At 36.7% G+C, this 19,937-nt stretch overlaps 2 protein-coding genes across 8 annotated transcripts; both read right to left on the bottom strand.

Annotated features, from left to right (window-relative positions):
- Window positions 1–1,024: 1,024 nt before the first annotated feature.
- Window positions 1,025–3,920, bottom strand: LOC147863769 (uncharacterized). 3 transcript variants are annotated; one of them, XM_087320432.1, is made up of 4 exons: window positions 3,831–3,920; window positions 2,598–3,794; window positions 2,104–2,194; window positions 1,025–1,408 (listed from the first exon to the last, which is right to left on the bottom strand). In XM_087320432.1, exons 1-4 carry the CDS (start codon window positions 3,903–3,905, stop codon window positions 1,206–1,208), a joined length of 1,566 nt encoding a protein of 521 aa, XP_087176558.1. In that variant the 5' UTR covers window positions 3,906–3,920; the 3' UTR covers window positions 1,025–1,205. The 3 variants fall into 3 exon arrangements, with proteins under 3 accessions (XP_087176558.1, XP_087176557.1, XP_087176556.1); XM_087320431.1 differs by having other exon boundaries at window positions 2,598–3,559; window positions 3,593–3,905; XM_087320430.1 differs by having other exon boundaries at window positions 2,598–3,905.
- A 4,756-nt stretch (window positions 3,921–8,676) lies between these two features.
- On the bottom strand, window positions 8,677–19,227 carry LOC147863768 (uncharacterized). 5 transcript variants are annotated; one of them, XM_087319463.1, is made up of 7 exons: window positions 18,837–19,226; window positions 15,026–15,970; window positions 13,153–14,388; window positions 12,463–12,999; window positions 10,511–12,139; window positions 9,120–10,468; window positions 8,677–9,020 (listed from the first exon to the last, which is right to left on the bottom strand). In XM_087319463.1, exons 1-6 carry the CDS (start codon window positions 19,120–19,122, stop codon window positions 9,264–9,266), a joined length of 5,838 nt encoding a protein of 1,945 aa, XP_087175589.1. In that variant the 5' UTR covers window positions 19,123–19,226; the 3' UTR covers window positions 8,677–9,020; window positions 9,120–9,263. The 5 variants fall into 5 exon arrangements, with proteins under 5 accessions (XP_087175589.1, XP_087175590.1, XP_087175587.1 ...); XM_087319464.1 differs by adding an exon at window positions 16,080–16,151 and having other exon boundaries at window positions 9,120–12,139; window positions 18,837–18,976; XM_087319461.1 differs by having other exon boundaries at window positions 8,677–9,025; window positions 9,120–12,139; window positions 18,837–19,227.
- Between the last annotated feature and the right edge of the window lie 710 nt (window positions 19,228–19,937).

Raw genomic sequence — 19,937 nt, 5'->3', positions numbered from 1 at the left:
AAAATCTACATTAATGGTCCTAGGCCAAGCTCAATTAAAAAATAATAAGATTCTCCCTTTGATTGTGTGAGAAAATATGATGCGTTTGATGCATAGATATCATTAAGACCAAGGTAACTAATGAATTGACAAATCATACCTTGTGTCACCACGAGATAATTACAACCTCTAGAAGTTAACATCCTTTGGGACAAGGGAATATTAATGTTATGTCATTGATTAATGTAAATGACTCAAAATACGTAAGTAATGAAAAGCCACAGGTCATCTTTAAATTTATGTGGATATGAGTTAACATCCCCTGGGACAAGGGGATATTATTGTTACCTGTCTAAGTAATGAAAAGCCACAGATCATCTTTAAATTTATGTGGAATATAAGTTAACATCCCTTGGGACAAGGAAATATTATTGTTATGCAAAAGGTAAAAGATTTCTAAGTAAAGGAAAATCCATAGATCATCTATCAATTTATGTGGAATATAAGAATTAAGCTCAATTGCCTACTGCAAATAAACTTTTAATCTGTGTGAACTGTAAAACTCAATCTCAAACCACTTGCTGCAAAATATCCACAAATCAACTTTTAATTTATGTGGAATGTAACACTTGAGCTCAATCCATATGTACATGTGATGGTGATTAGGGTGCGTTGGAGTGATAATAGCCCCATGCTACTACCTCAAAGTTAAAAAGTATGTAGGGAGTTTCAGTATTAAAAAAAGAATAGTTCATTTTTTGAATTTAACTTTAAAACCAACACTACTTGAATCTAATGCTTTTGAATTTGTCCAATACGTCCAACTACATTATAATGCCTTATTTGGAGAGACTTAAATCATGTTTTGAAGCAAGTAGGTATAAATAGAGTTTTTCTCTTATTACCCAACATGGAACAAACCTTTAAAGTTACAGCACCACAGAAATCCCTTTTTAGCAAAGAGGGTAGGAGAAAGGAAAATGCATAGGAGCTCTCTCGCTTTATACAATATATATATATATATATATATATAACATACATCATGCAATTCAATGTTTGTCGACATATTCCCAAGAAGTATACAAGACAAGTACAACTCTATGAACTTGAATTTGCATAACATAGCAAATTCAACTATATTGCCCAAAATTTCAGGAGATGGTATGTATAATCAGCTGAAGTGCTAATACCATCTATCTATGTAATGGACATTTGTCAGTTTTCATTCAGAACGTACTCCTGTAAAAGAGATGTTTGAGGTCCTCAGTACATGCCGCAGCCGCCAATTTGGCTAGTGCATAACTTGGGTATGCTCTTATCACATCTTCCAATACTTTTCTTGCTTGCTTGAGAAGATTCATTTTCTCATCAATTCCAATTTGAGACAACCAGGCTTGATCTCGAAGAGCTAATCCCCAATACAACAAGGCTATCAAAGAGACACACAGAAAACAAAAAGTCATATTATCTCTATGATAGAAGTTTGCACTATCACCTATGTGAGAAAAGAGATTTTTTGTCTTTTTGGCCATGATAAAGAAATTTATATTAGAAAATGAGAGAAAAATATTAGAGCCTGGATAGGCTAACACCTGCCATATGTATTCACGTTTAATTAGGAAAACATAACCCCTCAATGCTAAAGAAGAGAAGGGATTTTTTTTTCATTCTTCGAGCATGAACAAGAAGATTATACTAGACAGTAAGTGATACATATTTGTGCCAAGCACCATATGCCTACACATTGTTCCACCAAGAAGGCATAGCTCCTAAGAGTTTATCAAGAAAAACAGGTTTTGCTTCAGTATTAATCAATTTAGTGCGCTGTATAGCGATTTGTTGTATTGTTATACAACTCTAAATTATTAGTATGGGTTGTCATTGCATTTAATTTATCATTAAAAGTTAAAATGCAATTTATATATGAGCCCGAAGACATGGGTTGCTGACTTACATGCAATTGCATTGGCTTCCACTCTACTCTAGATCACCTTCTTTTGTCTCAATGTCTAGTCCCCATATAATTAATGTTGATAATTTGCAATGATTGGCATGATTGCAATTGAATCATATATATTTAATAACCCAAACTTCCAATACTGTATGACGAAAATTATGACTCACCGCAAGGAACATACGATTTGTTTAGTGCGACAACAGCTTCGAACTTAGCAATGGAAGCTTGATAAACCTTCTTTGCATCATCTACTGCATCCTACTCAAACGAAAACAGTGGTTATTATTAAGGGTTTTAATAGTGTATAGCAAACCACCCATTATAAGGTATGAAATATATTGCATTAAAATTTTCACAAAATCCCAATCCAAGAATTTGATACTACTTTCCAGAGGTCATTGACCTAGGCAAAGTTTTGATACTTTCAGGGTTTCATAAGCTATAAATTCACCTGACCATTTACATTTTGTAAGTCCAACCAAATCAGTTTACTATATAAGGTCCTGGGGTTCCAAATCATTTCACTTAATCAATCATACCCACAATAGCTCAATTCAAGGACAACACCATTCCACTAATAGCACTGTTTCTTTTTTCTTTTACTATTTCATCAAATTCCACTTTCAGTTACGTCATGATGAGGGTGGAAAAGTATGGGTACCTCTTGATCATGTGCTCCTATCAAGCGACCACGGAAGAAGAGTGCTAAACCCCAACAATACATTGCATGCTCATCCATTTTGTTCATCAAGAGCACCATGTGATATTTCCGTCCAGCCTCCACCAACAACCCTTCACATTCATTACATATCTTTGGGATCGAGCTCCTTATCGATCCATTAACTCCTCTCCGATTTGGATAGTTCCCATTAACCCCTCGTAGGTTTTTAACATTTCCATTAACTCTTCGGTTTGCATTTCCATATACATTTGAGTTCGAGCCAGAGTCGGATAGAATTTCTCTCAATTCTTCTGTCAGCAAGAGTTTCAACTGTCCTCGGAGAAGGAGAGTGTTTCCTAGAGCATTGATAGGTATGGAGTTGGATGGATCGAGGGATGATGCTGATGCAAAGAGGAATGATGCCTCTCTAAGCATCCGATCGGCTATTCCGACTTCTAACCCACCATATAAACCCTCTTCTCCCTCTCTCAAAAGGGCACTGCCTATAGTCATAAGCCTTTCAAGCTCCTCATTTGTTCCTTCTTTCGAATTCCACATTTTTGCTTTCTTGTATGTTTCTTCTCCTCTTACTTTATATGCATCCATGATTATGTTTTCTTCCTTTTGCAGTTCTTCGCTTACTCTAAATGCATTCATGTCTGAGATTTCTTCTCTTTCTTTGTATGCATTCAGATTTGAAACTTCTTCTCTTTCTTTATATGCGTTCATCTTTGAATTTTCTTCATATGCATTCATCATTGATATTTCTTCTTTTTCATGTGAGTCGTCTTCTCTTTCATTACATGCAATCACGTTTGGTCTATCTTCCCTTTCCTGTTGTTCTTCTCTTACTTTATATGCATTGGGTATGACTGAGCCGAGCTTCCACCTAGTGTAAGAGGTTAGGTCATTATATACATTATCATAATCTGACCTTCCATCACCATAACCGTTGAGATAAGGTTCTTTAGCTTCACCATATCCATTGGGAATAGGTTCTTTAGATTCATTATAGTTAAATGCTTTGATAAAGTCGCTGTCTTCAAAGGAGCTAGAATTACCTTCATCTCTTCCAAGCTTCACCAGGTTCAATCGTCGCGATATATTGAAATTGAAATACAGCCTCCTATAAAGCGAGGTCCTTAGATTAAGCAGAAACAGGGTTTTCCTCCATGGCTGATTTGAGTGAAGAAGAAGATGATGACGATGGTGATGGTGATGGTGATTGTGATTGTGATTGTGATGGGGAAGACATGGTGGTTGCCTCCCTATTATCATATTCTGAAGTGATGTAAAGATGAGTTTCATCAAACAGTGATAGTTAAAAGATGTAGCAATGGCAAACAGTTCATGGAAAAAACAGGGGATTTTTCAACAAGACAGCAGGAGGGGTGTGGTGTGTTCATGACAAAACAGGGGCGCCCAATTATCATATTCTGAAGTGATGTAAAGATAGAGTTTCATCGAACAGGGAGAGGGAGAGGGAGAGGGAGAGTTAAAACGATGTAGCAATGGCTTAGCTTATAGTTCATGGAAAAACAGGGGATTTTCAACAAAGACAAGAGTAAGGGCTTTCTTACTACTTAGTTCATGACAAAACAGGGGAAGGCGTGAAAGAGACCTTGGAAAAACATGAAGATTTCCTTCAGAGTCTCTCAAATCTATCACTTACTTTGATGTGTTTGTATTCATACAACCAAAATGTGCCTCGGCCGGTTACACGAAAATTTGGGCGGACAAAACATTGTCCGGTATTATTCCACAAAACACATGGCAAACACGCATTGGTTAGGGTGAAGGCTTCAGTACTCAGACATGGCGTGCATGCACACACACACACACACACACACACACACACACAACCATAGCCTAGGCCCCCAACACCTTAAGTACTCTATAATAGTCTTGAATGGAGCTTCATTGCACTCAACTCTATGTATGTGAAATACCCAGTTGAATATAGATCTTACTAAACTAGTCAGAGACATCGGTGCTACATTGATTACCCTCCAAACCATTCTCGCAATTGGACAAGAAACAAATTGATCGGGCATACACACAACCATAGCCCCCAACACGTTTAGTACTCTATACAATGGCTTGGAGGGATTGGACATTGCAATACTAAGAAATGTGAGCAAATATGCATTTATCCTCTTGGAAAACCAAATGTCAACATTGTTGCCATAAATGCAATTAATTGTTTGTGTGACAAACATGGTATCCCGCATTATAACGAATCCTTATCGAGCCATTCAGTTAAATTGAAGAAGAAGTCCATTTACGTCCAGTCCAAATAATCATGTATTGCCAATATCTCCATTCATACACAATTAATTGTATATCACTTCATGCAGGTCTCCATTTATCACTCATGATTCGAGGAGATATGGTACAATGGCCTACCATGTTATTGGGTTATATTGAGCAGGATAAGAATGAGGATGCTATACAACTCTATCCCTGAATGCTTGTGCAAGGTCTCTAACTACTATGATGACATTTTCTGGTATGTTGAAAGCATGTGGCAACATGGGAGAATTGGTAGTCATATACTGAAATCAAATTAGATGTTGAGATGGATCTTAGTTAAATGAAGGATCCATGGCTAGCCATTGGGATAGTCCCTTTTTTCTCTTCTTTTCCATCTATTTTGTAGTTTGTACTTGATAGGTTTTTTGAAAACTAATGGAAGGATATTTTGTTTTGAAAAAAATAAAATAAAAAAATAAATGTATAAAATTCAGTACACTGCCAAACTACTATTAAATGGCTAATTATCATACCCATAACACTTTATGATTCTCTTAGAATTCACCACATTCTACCAACTTGTCTCTAAATCCACATTTCCAAACTTGATGCATGCCCTTATGGTAAAGACTGAGCCATTTCAATCCAAGGTGTTACACATTGGAATAGAAATCTATGCAAAGGAATCCTCTAGGCCACCATATGACCATACAAGTTCAATATTGCCATCCCACCAAGTCAAGGAGGAGTACAACTATGGTTCCAGACCAATCAAGAAATACTAGATTTCCCATTCCTCTTCCACAAAAATGACCACATTGAATTCCACGCCTTCTTAGTAGCATTCTTTTACCATAACATGAGATAATATACCATGGGTATAATAGTTTATTGTATCGCACCAATTTTAGGGCTTTTCTTCAAGCCTTTTAGAAACCCAATCAATAAGATTAGCATAAGAAACCTCCATCCCTATTGGATATCCTAGATATAGACCATCCAAGCACATACATGAAATAGAAACAAACTTATGCATGTTGAACTCCAACATTAATGTAAAAATAAACAATTCCTACATAACAAGCATAGATCCCAAAAAAACATGATACAATAATTTGCTAAAGCTAGTGCGATGTAAGGCTTCCATATCATAAGACTTAGCAAAAATAAAATGTATGATTATAGTAAAGAGCAATGAACTAACAACATATCCTCTAAATTGGAACACCTTGGCTTACTCCAGTATGCATTACATATGAAACCCAAAAAACATGGTACAATAATTTGCTAAAGCTAGTGCGATGTAAGGCTTCCATACCATATAACTTAGCAAAAAGAAAATGTGTGACAATAATAAAGAGCAATGAACTAACAACATACCCTCAAGTAACTAATGTTTGAATTGGAACACCTTGGCTTACTCCATTAAGCATTACCAACTTGACATACAATCTCCAAAACCCATATAAACCATCAATTGACTTAGAAAAGACCAATCCACATTATCATATATATCTTTTAAAGATCCAGTTCTCCAATTGCTTCCTTCAAAAGAGTTCTATTTCCTTCTCCAATCGCTTCCTTCAAATTCAAGGTACTCAAAAGGGTTCTAAACTATGTCAAAGTGGAGATTATGTGGACTAGGGGTCTATTTGCCGCACTAGTGGTGCTCACAAATTTCAAAGTTAAGGAAATCAAGACCCAATTTTTTTTCCGTATTTCATACTTTACAAGCAGAGTTTTGAACAAATCTAATAAACACGTCATGAAATATTCTGCGTTACATAGTGATTTGTAGTTCACTAATGAGCACTTCAATTACCAAGGACCATTCATGAATCATATTCTTAATGTATTTTGACATCCCACAACTTTAGCAGATTGCTTAGTTCCATTCATCTTCGACTCAAGAGTGCTTGACATATAGCCTAGCTATGATATATTAGCGAGTTGGCCATATGTAAGGCAACTTAGCTACATTGACTATAGATGTTCGTTGATTGAGGATAGATAATGGGAAACTTTTGTTCTCTCCCTATGATAAGTCAACCCGTAGAAACATGTTAGGCAAAACCACGAAAGGTTATTATGTACCAGGGCCTGAATTGGACGGGTTAGTATTAAAGTTTTTTTACAGGTATGTTTTAACGATGTATGTCATATGACATGAGAGTGCAAAAACTAACATGTCATTTGACATATAAATTTTAATAGTGAAAAGCTTTATATGATGCTTCATTGTTATACATTTCATTACTATAAAAAGTACATAAAGATGCACAAATAAATATAACTACCTCACAAAGATAATGAAATACATAAAATAAATATGTGTTAATGTTTTTACTAATAAGTATGAAAAAAATGGTTAGTAAAAAAAATTGGTTTAACTTAAATTTTTATGTAAGTAAAAAATTTAGTTTTAACTTAAAACTTAAAACATTAAAATCAAACCTAGAGTTTACACTCTTAAAGTATTTAATAACTGTTATTGTTTAAAATTTTAATCAAATTTCAACTAATATTATTAGTAAAGAATAAATATTTGAGAATATATATCATTATTACATGATGATGATATTATTTTAAGGGTGTTATAAAAAACATATAATTTTTGGGAAAAAAAAACATATAATATTTGTATAAATATATTATTATTATACACACTTTATAGTATCTATAATAAGTGACATATGTATATGTATATAATATATATGACATGGAAAATAGAAATTTAGCATGTCATTTGACATGTATAATTTGTAGGGGCCTTTCACATGAAAATAAAAATTTAAACATTATATGTCAGTTGACAAGCATTTTTACTATGTGTATGTTTTTACAGGCATGACACCCATCAAATTCTTACCTTAATTTATATACCTATCATTGATTAGCATACTAAAAGAGATCAAACCTCGGCTTATGTCAAGTTTTGACGAACGTACAACAAGGTTATAGACTACAGTAATGGTGAGACAAACTAGGATTTAGTCATGAATCATGATTATCTACCACTCTTGTGCGTAGCCTACACAAACACATTCAATTGTAGAGCATTAGGTGATGAAAAACCCCTCGTAGTGTGGTGTTTGGAATGTGTACACCAATCTAGTAGCCATGTATCTAAAATTTTAGTACTAAAGAATTACCACATAAAATAACTTGTTTACCAACTAGAATACTTGGAATCATAGTACATAATATACTCGGATGCATTGGCAAACATTCTTTTTCATACGTTTGCAAACGAATGTGTATGTTATCATAACATTCTTATGTTTTTTTTACACTTTTTACCTTGACTTTCTTACCTTTAACAAAATTACCTTACAATAAACCCTAATAACTTTCTTACCTTAAATTAAAAAATACTTTGAGGGTGTTTATCATACTATAATGATTGAAACATTCTCAAATGTGAATGCACATATAGTAAATATGGTTCATACTATGCTTGAAATCCATCAGACTCCTAATGTGATGCCAAATTAACTTCCTCTTATGTTCACAAATTACATTTAACCAAATTTGCATGTGTTATAGAAATATCTTGTTTTCCAACTACAATACTCCAAATGGTTGAAATTGCTCTTCTAATATTGTTTCGCACATGTTTCAACCAAATCTACTACTGCTTTCATGTGTCATGTAGAAGATTTCCCAATGTTGAGCCGTAGGGCCATTCATAATGGAATAATGCATGTTCATTGATCTTCAAATAATTACAATACTCTCTTCTAAATGACAGCACCCATACAAATGAGAGTACTTTTTGCCACCAAAATCACTCTACATAATAAACTTTGAATTTGTGCTTAAGAAATTACACTGAAGAAGCATTAAATTGAGCAAAAACAAAGAGGCCTTCTTCATCATACAACGATGTACATGCCAACAAATAAATATTTGACGCTTTCCAACATTGGAATAACAAGCTCTCCCCCTGTTACATTAGATGCACTAATGTCACTTTACAGTAGAAAGAAAGGCATACAAAAGACAACTATGTACATATGCTCATATGTGGTAAAATCCTGAGTAAGGATTCCAATAAATCATATTTACCGCAGGACTATTTAACAAATATTTTATTTGGCTCTTCCGGTCCTGGTAGAACCACCAGTAATTCTGCCAATCCCAAGGAAATGGAATATCACACAAGGAGGCCTGTTCTACAAAGAAACAATTACTCGTTACTTATTATTCATATGAAATGAAATTTACACTAGATGATTGCTTGTAAAACCTCTGGGAAAGAAGTTTTACCTGTGATCTATTACAGCCCTTCCAAATGAGGGTTTTGATCTTGACATCCTCAATTTCTGCTTCCTTTGATAGGTAGCTGGTCGACTAGGTCAACAATATGCATTTACTAGTCAAAACGAAGGTAATAGAAATTATACCAACTCTTTAACTCCCATCTACATCTTGAATTTCAATCCTCCCAGTTTCATCAGGCACAAGTATTCCATTTGTACCATGAAATGATGGCATATCTTGTGTGCCATTTGAATGTGCTATATTTCCTATTGAATGGCGCTGTGGGTGCTGTGATTGAGAGTAAATAACCCTGTCTTTCAAATGCTGAAGCATTTCTGATCCTCCAGAACAAAGCTGTGCAAGAGTTCCATTTACTTTCCCTAAGTCAAGGAAAGAACTAGGATCTCTTTGAAGAGCTTCCCATGACTGATTAAGAAACTCATCAGTTAACTTTCCACTACCTCCACCTGAGTTTTGTAGTCGCCACTCAGCTAAAGCAACCAATGCATCAATGACACGTGGCAATCCTTGGGCTACAATTGCATGTCCATTAGTAACCGAAGAGAAACTGGTGCACTCTTGCACTTGGTTTTTGTTAGCTGTTATCATATTAAGATGTGTAGAGCTCTCATTAGGTTGTCCACACAAAAAGCTTTCTGGATCAGAATGGACATCTTTGACAAGTTCAGAATAAGCTTTCTCACCCTGTACAAGGTTAAGATTAGGAAAAGAAATACCATCAGCCCGATCATCCCCATGGGCTGTTCTTGTACTCAAGTTTATCATTTCATGATCCTGATTCTCCAAATCATTGGCTAAACTACCATTCACAAAAGCTGGTATGCTCTGAACTGGCGTTTGTTCAAGATTCAAAGAATTGGTATGCAGATGACCAGTTGTGTTAATAAGATATCTACTTGGTGTTAATGCTGGGGAGGAAGCAGGCCTGGCCTTGCCATCAGTTTTAGAATTAGAAGACACAGGTTGCAGTAACAGAGATTGACCAAACAGTTTAATATCACTATTTGAGGCTTCTTGTACATCTGGCACACCAGGAGATGGACAAATAGAGTCAGGTGACTTGGCAAGAGTTAGAGAATAATCACACTCACATGGCATCGAAGTTTCCTCCCCTGCAGTTGATTGTGTGCATCGTTTAAATACTGCCAATTCTCTTTGTTGATGTTGCTCATTGATAAGGGGATTGGTCTGTTGGGGACAAGCTGGTGGCTTGGAATGTACTTGACAAAGCTGTGATTGAAACATTTTACATTGCTGAGTAGGTAAGCATTCAGATACAGATGCAAATTGCATCACCACACCTTGGCTAGAAGTTAATGACAGGTTATTCATAGCTAGAGATGAAGTTGAGAGATTGGACTGAACATGCAGGTGACTCAGATCATGGTGGAAACTATGAGGATCTTCTTGAAATCCTGGCTGAATCAGAGGCAGAGACTGTGATTGCAACCTTGATTCAGACATTTGATGCATTTGTTGTGGTTGAAGTGTAGATAGCTTAATTGCTTGTAATTGAGGCACATGATTTGGTCGAACTATGGACTGTTGCTGATAAGGCTCGTGACTATCTGTTGATGATGCTGGGTGCAAAACCACCATCGGTGAAATTGGTTGCTGAGACTGTATAACTATGGATGGGGTATGCAAATATGACTGCTGGGCAGTGTGAGTACTTGATGGACCTAACACTGGAGAATTCACACTTGATAGTGTACCTGCACTCGAACCTTGTGCAAGCCCAACAGCATCATGTAAGTTTCTTCCAAAACTATTGTTTGGAGGCACTATGCTGGAACACGTGTTCAGGCTTAGATCATCAGATGGAATAGAAGCTTTCTCTGCAATATTTCCTTTGCCAGAGGCAGTGTTAGTGTTGGAATTTGTATCATCTGCCTTTCTCTTAAATGAACTACCCCTTAGATTACCACTTGAAAACCCTTCAAACCCCAAAGATAGCTTGGCCTTTGAATTCTGAAAGTACGTCTTAATCTGTGTAAGAGATTTAGCTGGCAAACTTTCCCGAAGACGTTCCCAGTTCTTTCCATGTGTTTTTAGGACATCAATAAATATATCTTTCTCTTCCTGAGTCCATGATGTGGGTTCTCTTCTAGTTCTTGTCTCTGATCCTTTAGAACCTCTCTCTTTTACTTGAGAAGATAGCATCACAGGAAGCACAGGGGGGGTGCTCATTACTGACATTGAACGTGTAGGAATATCATGTGAAGCAGTATGAGGCACATTGGTGCCATTTGATGAACTAAGAGGTTCTTTCTTTACTTTAAGGGGCGTCTTCAGATGCAGGATTTCCTCACAAACCAGGCTCTCACCAAAGGTCATTTGATTGTTGCAAGAGATTCTAGCACTATCAACATCAATAGCTGCACATTCATTGATAGGATTATCCATAGTTAGAACAGATTTAATTTCGTTTACCCCGCTGACATTAATGTCACTTGGTTCTAGCAATGGCTTCAAATCAGTGTTTACACAAAAATCATCTTCACGCTGAAGTTCTTTCTCTGGTGTCTTGTGCAATACCTCATCTACATCAGGTGAAAACCTCTCAAGCTTCTCATGATGCTCTTCAATCTTGACAATTGGATCAACTTTAAAAGCACCTCTACACTCAGCATTTTCCTTTTCTTTGTGTACAGCGTGAACCGCTGCTAAATAATGTTCCACAAGTTTATCTAAGCCTAATCGCTTACGGGCTTTGCTGAAAAAAGACTTGCATTGTGCCTGGTTTTTTGTACCGATATACAAAGCAATGTTATGAAAATCCTTTCCAAACATAGGAAGTGCTTTCAAGTAAAGATCTCTTTCAGCATCAGTCCATTGAGATTCATGTTCCTCATTAATCTGCCTAAACGATCGGTTGTTCCATTTCCGAGACTTCTTGGATAGAATTTGTTCCTCGCTGCAAGAGTTGCTTACCAGAGCACACATACTTGATGCTTGCTTGTTCAAACTTTGCTCCCGATAAGCATTCGGATTGGTTATTTCTGCTACATGAACAATATGCAAATATCAAATATCAAAACAAATAGAAACTTCTACTAGCAAATTAATTGTTTGTTGAACAGGATCTTGTTGAATTTTATTTTTATAAATTTCACCACATTTACATCAGAGATTTTAAACATTGGTTTCTTTCTGTACAGGGGTAATCAAGTTTTCAACTTTTCATATTGTCTCTGATATAATACATTTGCTAAGTAAAATATGCTCATGCAGAATAAGTTTGAAAAAATAGCTATTGTATGCAAAAAGGGGAATAAAAGCATATTTGTGCTCCTAAAAATTCACATCAACAACTTGCGCTCCTTACCTGAGGCTCGTATTCCATTTGGACTAGACATTGCTGCTGCAGCAGCAGCAACCAATGATAGGCCTTCCAAACATTCAGTATCCACTTCACATTGTCGACTACTTAATGTGGTCCTTGATAGATACAGAGCACTAGACCTCGAATCTCTACGTTTCTTCAGTATATGCCTGTGACGTATCTTCTGAAAGTCCTCTGACTTCTGGTTAAGATAATAAAACTGCACACAATCAGCAACAGTTTTGTGTTCAAGGAAAGTTGCAATTTTCCTTAAATTCTTCCCCAACAAAAGATACTTTTCAAGGAAAATTCTCTTCTCATCTGAAGACCATGGATTCAAGATTTTGCGCTCTTGTTCGGCAGCAATAGGATCATCAACCAATCCATTCTTTGAATCAAAACAATGAAGATTTTTCTGATCATTCCCCAAGGTCATAGGTGGCATCCTCAAGAATTCTCTATCACTCTTGCTTGGAAGCATCCTAAGAAGTTCTCTTGCAATCAGCATCTCTTTGTTATTAGCTTCCACTATAGCAGAACCTGAAAAAGCACATGAAAAAATAATTTACATTTGAGCAGAAAAAAATCTTCATTACAAAACATACATATTACTCCATTACAACCCTGTAGTGAGAAAGTGCAACACTATGTTGCAAAGGTAAAAATAAATCTAAACAGAAAGCACAACATTACCTGACACACTAGAGCATTCCTGTATAGAAGGGGCATCACTGCCCCGTTGCACAGGACTCCAGATGCAGGGATCAATATTCCAGTTTTTCTGAAGATGTCCAATTTGCTGATACTTCCATAACTCCCTTTTAACCCTATATTTAATAGCCAAAGCTTTTTCAGCCATTTTAGCATTCTCCCTACGCTCAATAATTTTAGATTCAAGGAATTTCCTCTTCTTTTGATGATTTTCAGCATTGTGTTTCCAAACCTCAGCTTCTTGAGGACAACCATAGACACTACCCTCATTATGTATGAGGTCAATGCAAGCTGGGTAGAGGTGAGATAAAGCACCTGAAGTCTCTCGAGCAGTTCCCTTATTTGAAAGTAACAGAGATGAAATGTCATTTTCACTCTCTCTAATGGTATTCTTCCCTTCCTCGGATGCCGCAATATCTTCAGCATTATCCAGCACAAGACAGGAACTATGAGAGGATGATATGCTTGGGATCAATACTACATTTTCTTTTAAGGAAGACCTATCAAACTTGGTTGTTTCATTAGCTTCCTCAACCAATTCCACTTCTTTATCGTATTCCGTTAAACTGTTTGTTGAAGTTACCATTTCCTTGATTGGTGGATCTCCATGTAGCAAAGCAACTTTTAGATCAGGTGATGGTTGTTGTATAGAAGAAACAAGAGAACCAAGTATAGGCTCAGAGAGATCCAAAGAGGAATTAATTCCAGAACCACTACAGTATAGATTTGCAATGCCATCCTTGTTATCTAGCTTTACGATCTCTTTCTTGACCAGGTCAATCTCAAGATCCACCTTCTTGACATATTGTGTAATAAAATCCTGCTCCTTTTCTAGCTTCATAATCTCCTTCTCCACCAAATCAATCTCAAATTCCACTTTCTCGACATACTGGGTAAGGGCTTCTTTAGCTATACTTGGGGATTTTCCTTGAATGCTTTCCAGAAATTTATGGATGCATTGTATACTAGAAGTAAAAGCCGATGCTGACGGTACAGAAACTAACAACGTATCGTTTGCATCACTTCCTAATATTGTACAATGAGTGGGATTTATGGCAAAAGTCTCCATCGATTCTTCTGTACTAGAGCATGTAAGTGATTTCTGCAATGGAGTATAACAGGGTTCCTCTTGTGTAACATCATTATTGTTGGCAGCTGCAATTGCTTGTGGTGAAGATGTATGGTGTTGTTCCCCTTGAACATCATTATTTGTGGCATCTGCAAAAATATTCACATCTCCAGGTCAGTCCATCACAAACAGAATAAACCAGAAGATAACTTATATAAGTATTTAAGGGAATTTCAGAAGATGCCACTCTATAGGTGAAGTGGCCAAAATGTTGCACGTAATTCTATATTTACCAGAACACCAAACTTTTTGCCATATGAATCCATATACTCCAAATACAATTACATTACTCAAGTGCTACCCTGTAATTGATATCTGGTTACGTAATTACGTCATATGAAATTGAGTAACCAACATGCCATTCTATATGTGAAATTGCCAAAATGTCTCACATAATTCTATCAAAATGCCAAACTTGTTGCTGGAAGAATCCACCAAAAAACAATTTCATTACTCAAGTGATAACCTGTAATCAATATCATTGGCCACGAGTTAAACTGCTCTATGCAAGTAGCTTTCAACTAATTGATCAAGCTTTGGCCACTTGTGACTAGATACCTTGATTAAGTAATGTACGTGACTGCTCTTCCTAGTTCAATTAAGTAATGTAATTGACTGCTCTACTATAAGAATTAATATAAAACAATGTGTAGAATTTAGGCAAAATAGCATAAAAGATTGGCATTAAGACAAGCACCACAAACTCATATGACAGAAATGCTTTACCTGCATTGCCTATTTGTTCATCACGCCAATAGCTAGGATGACCGTAGACATCTTCATTCTGTGCACAACGTCCGGGGGTATCACACATAGTGGACCCTTCACCCTTGTGACTATACTCATCAGATCTCTTTTGACCTGATGGATCATCCACAGTCTTCTCTTTCTCATACTTCGCAAGACCCTGACCCCATGTCAACCGTGGTCTTTTCTTCAAGTTGCCAACTACCTCATCTCCAGTGGACTCTTCTCTCAGAGAATTCAGAATGCCAACATCATCATGAGCTGGTGATCTCGTCCCCAATACTCCTGCTCTTACATAGCTATTCCCAATGTCTCTGAGGGATGATTTAGGCATGCAAGCAGGCATCCGGGAAGATAACGCACTACTGCATAGACCCCTTCCCCTAGTCCCCCATTCATTTCGAGATTGATCCTTATAAGTCTCTAAGGAAGTTTGTTCTCTATTAGATGTATTCCCATATCTATCAATCCTCCCTTCCAGAACCTCTTTATCTTCTACGTTCCAGTCACTTGTCGAATCAATTTTTGGCAAATCATAAGCTCTTCTATACAATTCTGTCCGGCTCCAAGACCTATCCCTAAAATCGCGATCTCTACTGATTGGTTCCCACGTATAATGTGAAGTATTGGATTTCAATCTTTCATCCTCTCTTATGCCGTTTGTTTCCAAGTTATTCTGGTTGTAATAACGAGGGCTAGGATCATACGATGGGCTTATGGAATCCCCTGGTGAAAGGTGGATATCTTTGAAATGAATGCCATCTATATCTTTCATATGCTTCTCTGTGCTGGGGCTACTACTATTACACCCTGGGCTAGGACCACCCGAGTATGTGAAGCCATCTCTTCCATTCTCAGAAGGTGATCTTACAAAAGTGGGTCCATATCTACCACTTTCAACTGAACCATGCCTTCCTGTCAAACCTGGTGATAGGACAAACATATAATTAAGTAAGAATCTGCTATTGGGAAAAACGAAAGAATTTTGCAAACCATAGCCTAACAGAGAGACATTGCGCATTTAAGCCCCTACTCGGTTCTTTATACTAATGTTTTGAGAAGCTGAAGGCATCTCTTTGGTTCTCAGAAGATGATCCGTGTTTACCTGTAAAAACAAACCTGGCGACCCCATAAAAACCAAGAAAATTGAGAAGTAAATTTTCCTACCTCAACATATACATAAGCAGTTCGCAAACATAACCCTTAACAGAAAAAATGAACAGTAGGCCCCTACACAGGTACTTCGACCAGCTTCTAAGATTTCAGGAAGTTGAAAACATCTCTTTCACTTTAGAACATTCTCTTATAAGAGGAGAATTAAACAGCAGGCTAGCCCTGCAAATATCAATTAGAATAATGCCCTGCCTGTACAAAGATTCAGAAGATATTTTCTAGACAGACAAGAAGAATTTTCCACATCTGTAGATTAGCATTTAGATGCACACAAAATTCACAAATATAATCACTAACAGAAATAGACAATCATTATTTATGTCCATGCTAAGACACAATAATCAAGCTTTTCTACATAGACATGAACATACATGGTTTTCTGCATAGATTTAAATACATGGTCCTTCTACATTGGTTTTGTGTAAAAGGTAATTCTACATACATTTAAAAATATACATAGACAGCAACCAAAAACATGACCTGGCTATATCAACAGAAAACAGATGGGGGAAAAGAAAAAAATGCAGGAAGGCCACACGTTAAGACAAAGAAAAACCTGAAAGCAAGCATATAGAGAACAACAAAAAACTGTGGAGAAAGAAATCAAGAATACATATTTGAGGAAAACAAGACAAAAGGCATCAAGATACAAGGTTTTCATAGATCTAGAACATATTCCGTATCAGAGAAATATATACACCAGGGAAAACACAGAGAAACATAAGACTACAAATCCATCAAGAAATCAAGAATCCGTATTTCAGGTGAAAAATGACACCAAAGACATCAAGATACAAGGTTTTTATAGATCTAGAGCAGATTCAATATCAGAGAAGCAGACACAACAACAGGGAAACCATGGAGAAAGATGAGAGTATGAAAGTCATACATTAGATAAAGTGCAAATGTGGAAAAGTCACACAAAACGTAGTTTTTCTGACAAAATAAGGGATTTTCAAACCAGATAAGTGGCTTTCTGTATCCAAATTTAGAACAAAATCTATAAAAGAAGACAGAGTACAGAAAAGTAAAACAGGCAGGGATAGGCCAAAAATACATGGCCTCTTCAATTAGATTTTAATTGGGTAAGCACACCAGAGAAAATTTGGAGCACAAAACAAAATAGATAGATAGATAGATAGATTAGAATACATAATCAGCATGTTTGGGAAAAACAATAAGTCAAAGCCCAGAAAAATCACCCAAAACATGGTCTCTTCATAAATAGCAGAATCACCAGAAACTAAGATGGAAAGCACAACAGATGAAGAAATGAAAAAAAGATCAGTGTTCTTTCTTCATAGGCTTTGAGCAGGATTAACAGAGGATAACAAGGAAAGGAACCATGAAGAAAAAAACCAAGAAAAGAGCATAGCCATTCTCTTTAGATTCCAAGTAGAGTAAAAAGAAAAAAAATGAGAACTAAGGAGAAATAGAAGAGCAGGTAATCAAAATGTTAGAACAAGAAAATCAGAGATAGCAAATAAACATGGCCTTTTTCACGTTATTGATCAGGATATGAGCATGTTTAAGACAAAAAAAAATTGTATAACCCTTCACCAAAGATTGAGGAGAGAAAGAATCAAAAAAAGCAACATATTAGTTAAAAAAACAGAGTCTATTTCAGAGAACTGGTTACCAAAACGGAGAGAATGTACCAAAAACATCATTTTCTCCATATATTTAGACAGGCGAAACGAGACAGAGAGAAAAGGATGCGCAGTCAAAGAAAAAACATGATTTCAAACACAATCAACAGAGAAAAAGATCAAGTAATTTAACTATAGAAAAAAAAATCAGGAAATGAAAATGATGGTACGAATAACTCAGGGAAGGCACAATTAAGATAGTAAAAGAGCGGAATCAACAGAAGAATAAAACAAATCAACATATGTTGAAATAAAACGGGCGGAAATACTCTGCATAAGATCAAGAAGAAGATATGGCGTGCACCAAACTACATGGTGTTTTTCTACATGGATTTCTTGCGGAAAGAGGAGAGGAAAGTAATAGAAAACAAGATATTGAATTAGTAGATCAAATTTAACAGAATAAGAGGATGAGAGGATGAGAAAAACCAACAGAGAAAAGAATACAAAAGTAACCAATTTTAAAGGAGAACAGAAAAGCAAAATATTTTACTGAGAAGAAAACACAGAGAACATACTTAGAACGCCATAGCAATGGATATGGGGCAGAACTAAAAGAAAAAAGAAGAGAAAATAGGGAATATGAAAAATAGGTCAATAAAAACACAGGCAGAATGAAGTAAGGTAAGACGAATAAAAAAGATAGGGATCACAGAAGAGAAATAAAGAGAAGAACGAACAGCAAATGTTTTTTTTTTAAAAGGAAAGATCCAAAAACATGATCTTTCTCCACAGATGATGATCCGAATAAATCTACAGACAGAATACAAGAATAAGGTCGAGAAAAGAACACTGGGAAGAGATCATCCACATGTCAGGCCATGATGTACAGCAGAAAATAACACAGAGAAAACAACAGAAATTAACGAAGATATAGAACCTGGCAGAGGAGCGATAAGCAAGAGTCAACACACTAGGTCAAGAAAAAAAACAGAGAAAAAGTTAGAGCAGATAAGAAGGCAGTGTACCTGAAGCTCTTCGTTTGCCGTTAAGAGATCCTGACACGCCGTAAGAAGAAGCGGGAAACGAAGACGAAGACCTGTATGAGCAAGATCTGTTATCCAAACTCCATTCTTTCCCCAGGAATCTGTCTCGATCTCTTTCTGCGCCGAATCGATGATCAAGCTTCTCTCTACCGCAGCCACCTGGTCTATCCCAAGAAGAAGAAGAAGTAGAAACAGACGAAAGATCAGGGGGAGACATGCAGGAATCTCGAGCATTCGCAGAAGATCGGGCATCAGAGCTGATATGCATCTGCTGACTGGGGGGGTCAAATCAGGCGATGGAGAATCAGAAGAGATGAAGGGGAAGATGGGGGGAGGGAACCATGGAGAGGGAACATGTATGGGGAGACAAGGGTTAGGGTTAGGGTTAGGGTTAGGGTTAGGATTTTTTGTTTTGCTTTTCACCACAGACACAGAGAGAGAGAGAGAGAGAGAGAGAGAGAGAGAATTGGTGAAGAGTAAGGGAAGGGAAGGGTTTTCTTTTTTCTTTTTCTTTTTCTTTTTCTTTTTCTTTTATTTTTATTTTTATTTTTATTTTTATTTTCATTTTCATTTTCATTTGTAGATTTTGCCCATCTTCCTTCTTCTTCTTCTGAGTTCTCCTTCTTCTTCTTTTTGTTTAGTATTGATTTTTGTTTCTCTCTTATTTTGCTTGAGAAAAAATCATCACAATTGTTGTTTTCCTCTATTTTTATCCCCTCTCTCTCTCTCTCTCTCTCTCTCTCTCTCTCTCTTAATATATCTTTCTTTCTCTCTCTTCCTAAGACTTGAGTGAATGAGCCCCTCTCCTCTTTCTCTGAATCGCTCCCTCGCTCTCTCGGGATTCTCTCGGCCATTGTCCCGAAAACTCGTCACCGCCCATCCATCTCCATCTCTCCCCTTCATCCGCCCATCCATTTCTCACTCAACACCACCCCCCCACACACGCACACACGCACATCAAGTGGACCTCATATCCATTTCTAGTTCTCGCTTCAAGCTTTCACATCCCTCGCTCATCTCGCCATGAGACAGGTACAAACACATTACAATTGAAGTGGCGAGCAAATGAGAGGAGGGCCACTT

The sequence above is a fragment of the Azolla caroliniana genome, unplaced genomic scaffold (assembly GCF_043228905.1).
Source record: "Azolla caroliniana isolate FFs.n. ecotype wild unplaced genomic scaffold, voAzoCaro1.0.p SCAF_5, whole genome shotgun sequence".
NCBI classification, from domain to species: domain Eukaryota; kingdom Viridiplantae; phylum Streptophyta; class Polypodiopsida; order Salviniales; family Salviniaceae; genus Azolla; species Azolla caroliniana.
This window is presented reverse-complemented; position numbering and strand designations above follow the sequence as displayed.

What these genes read in the sequence shown, in the direction of transcription:
- LOC147863768 (XM_087319461.1), bottom strand. Translation starts at nt 19,122, where the DNA reads ATGCATATCAGCTCTGATGCCCGATCTTCTGCGAATGCTCGAGATTCC. An exon ending in CGGCAAACGAAGAGCTTCAG is followed by an intron (nt 15,971 to 18,836) that starts GTACACTGCCTT and finishes TCCTATCACCAG; the next exon opens with GTTTGACAGGAAGGCATGGT. An exon ending in GGAATGCTCTAGTGTGTCAG is followed by an intron (nt 13,000 to 13,152) that starts GTAATGTTGTGC and finishes GTGCTTTTTCAG; the next exon opens with GTTCTGCTATAGTGGAAGCT.
- LOC147863769 (XM_087320430.1), bottom strand. Translation starts at nt 3,905, where the DNA reads ATGAAACTCATCTTTACATCACTTCAGAATATGATAATAGGGAGGCAA. An exon ending in TAGGAGCACATGATCAAGAG is followed by an intron (nt 2,195 to 2,597) that starts GTACCCATACTT and finishes TCGTTTGAGTAG; the next exon opens with GATGCAGTAGATGATGCAAA. An exon ending in CAAATCGTATGTTCCTTGCG is followed by an intron (nt 1,409 to 2,103) that starts GTGAGTCATAAT and finishes TCTCTTTGATAG; the next exon opens with CCTTGTTGTATTGGGGATTA.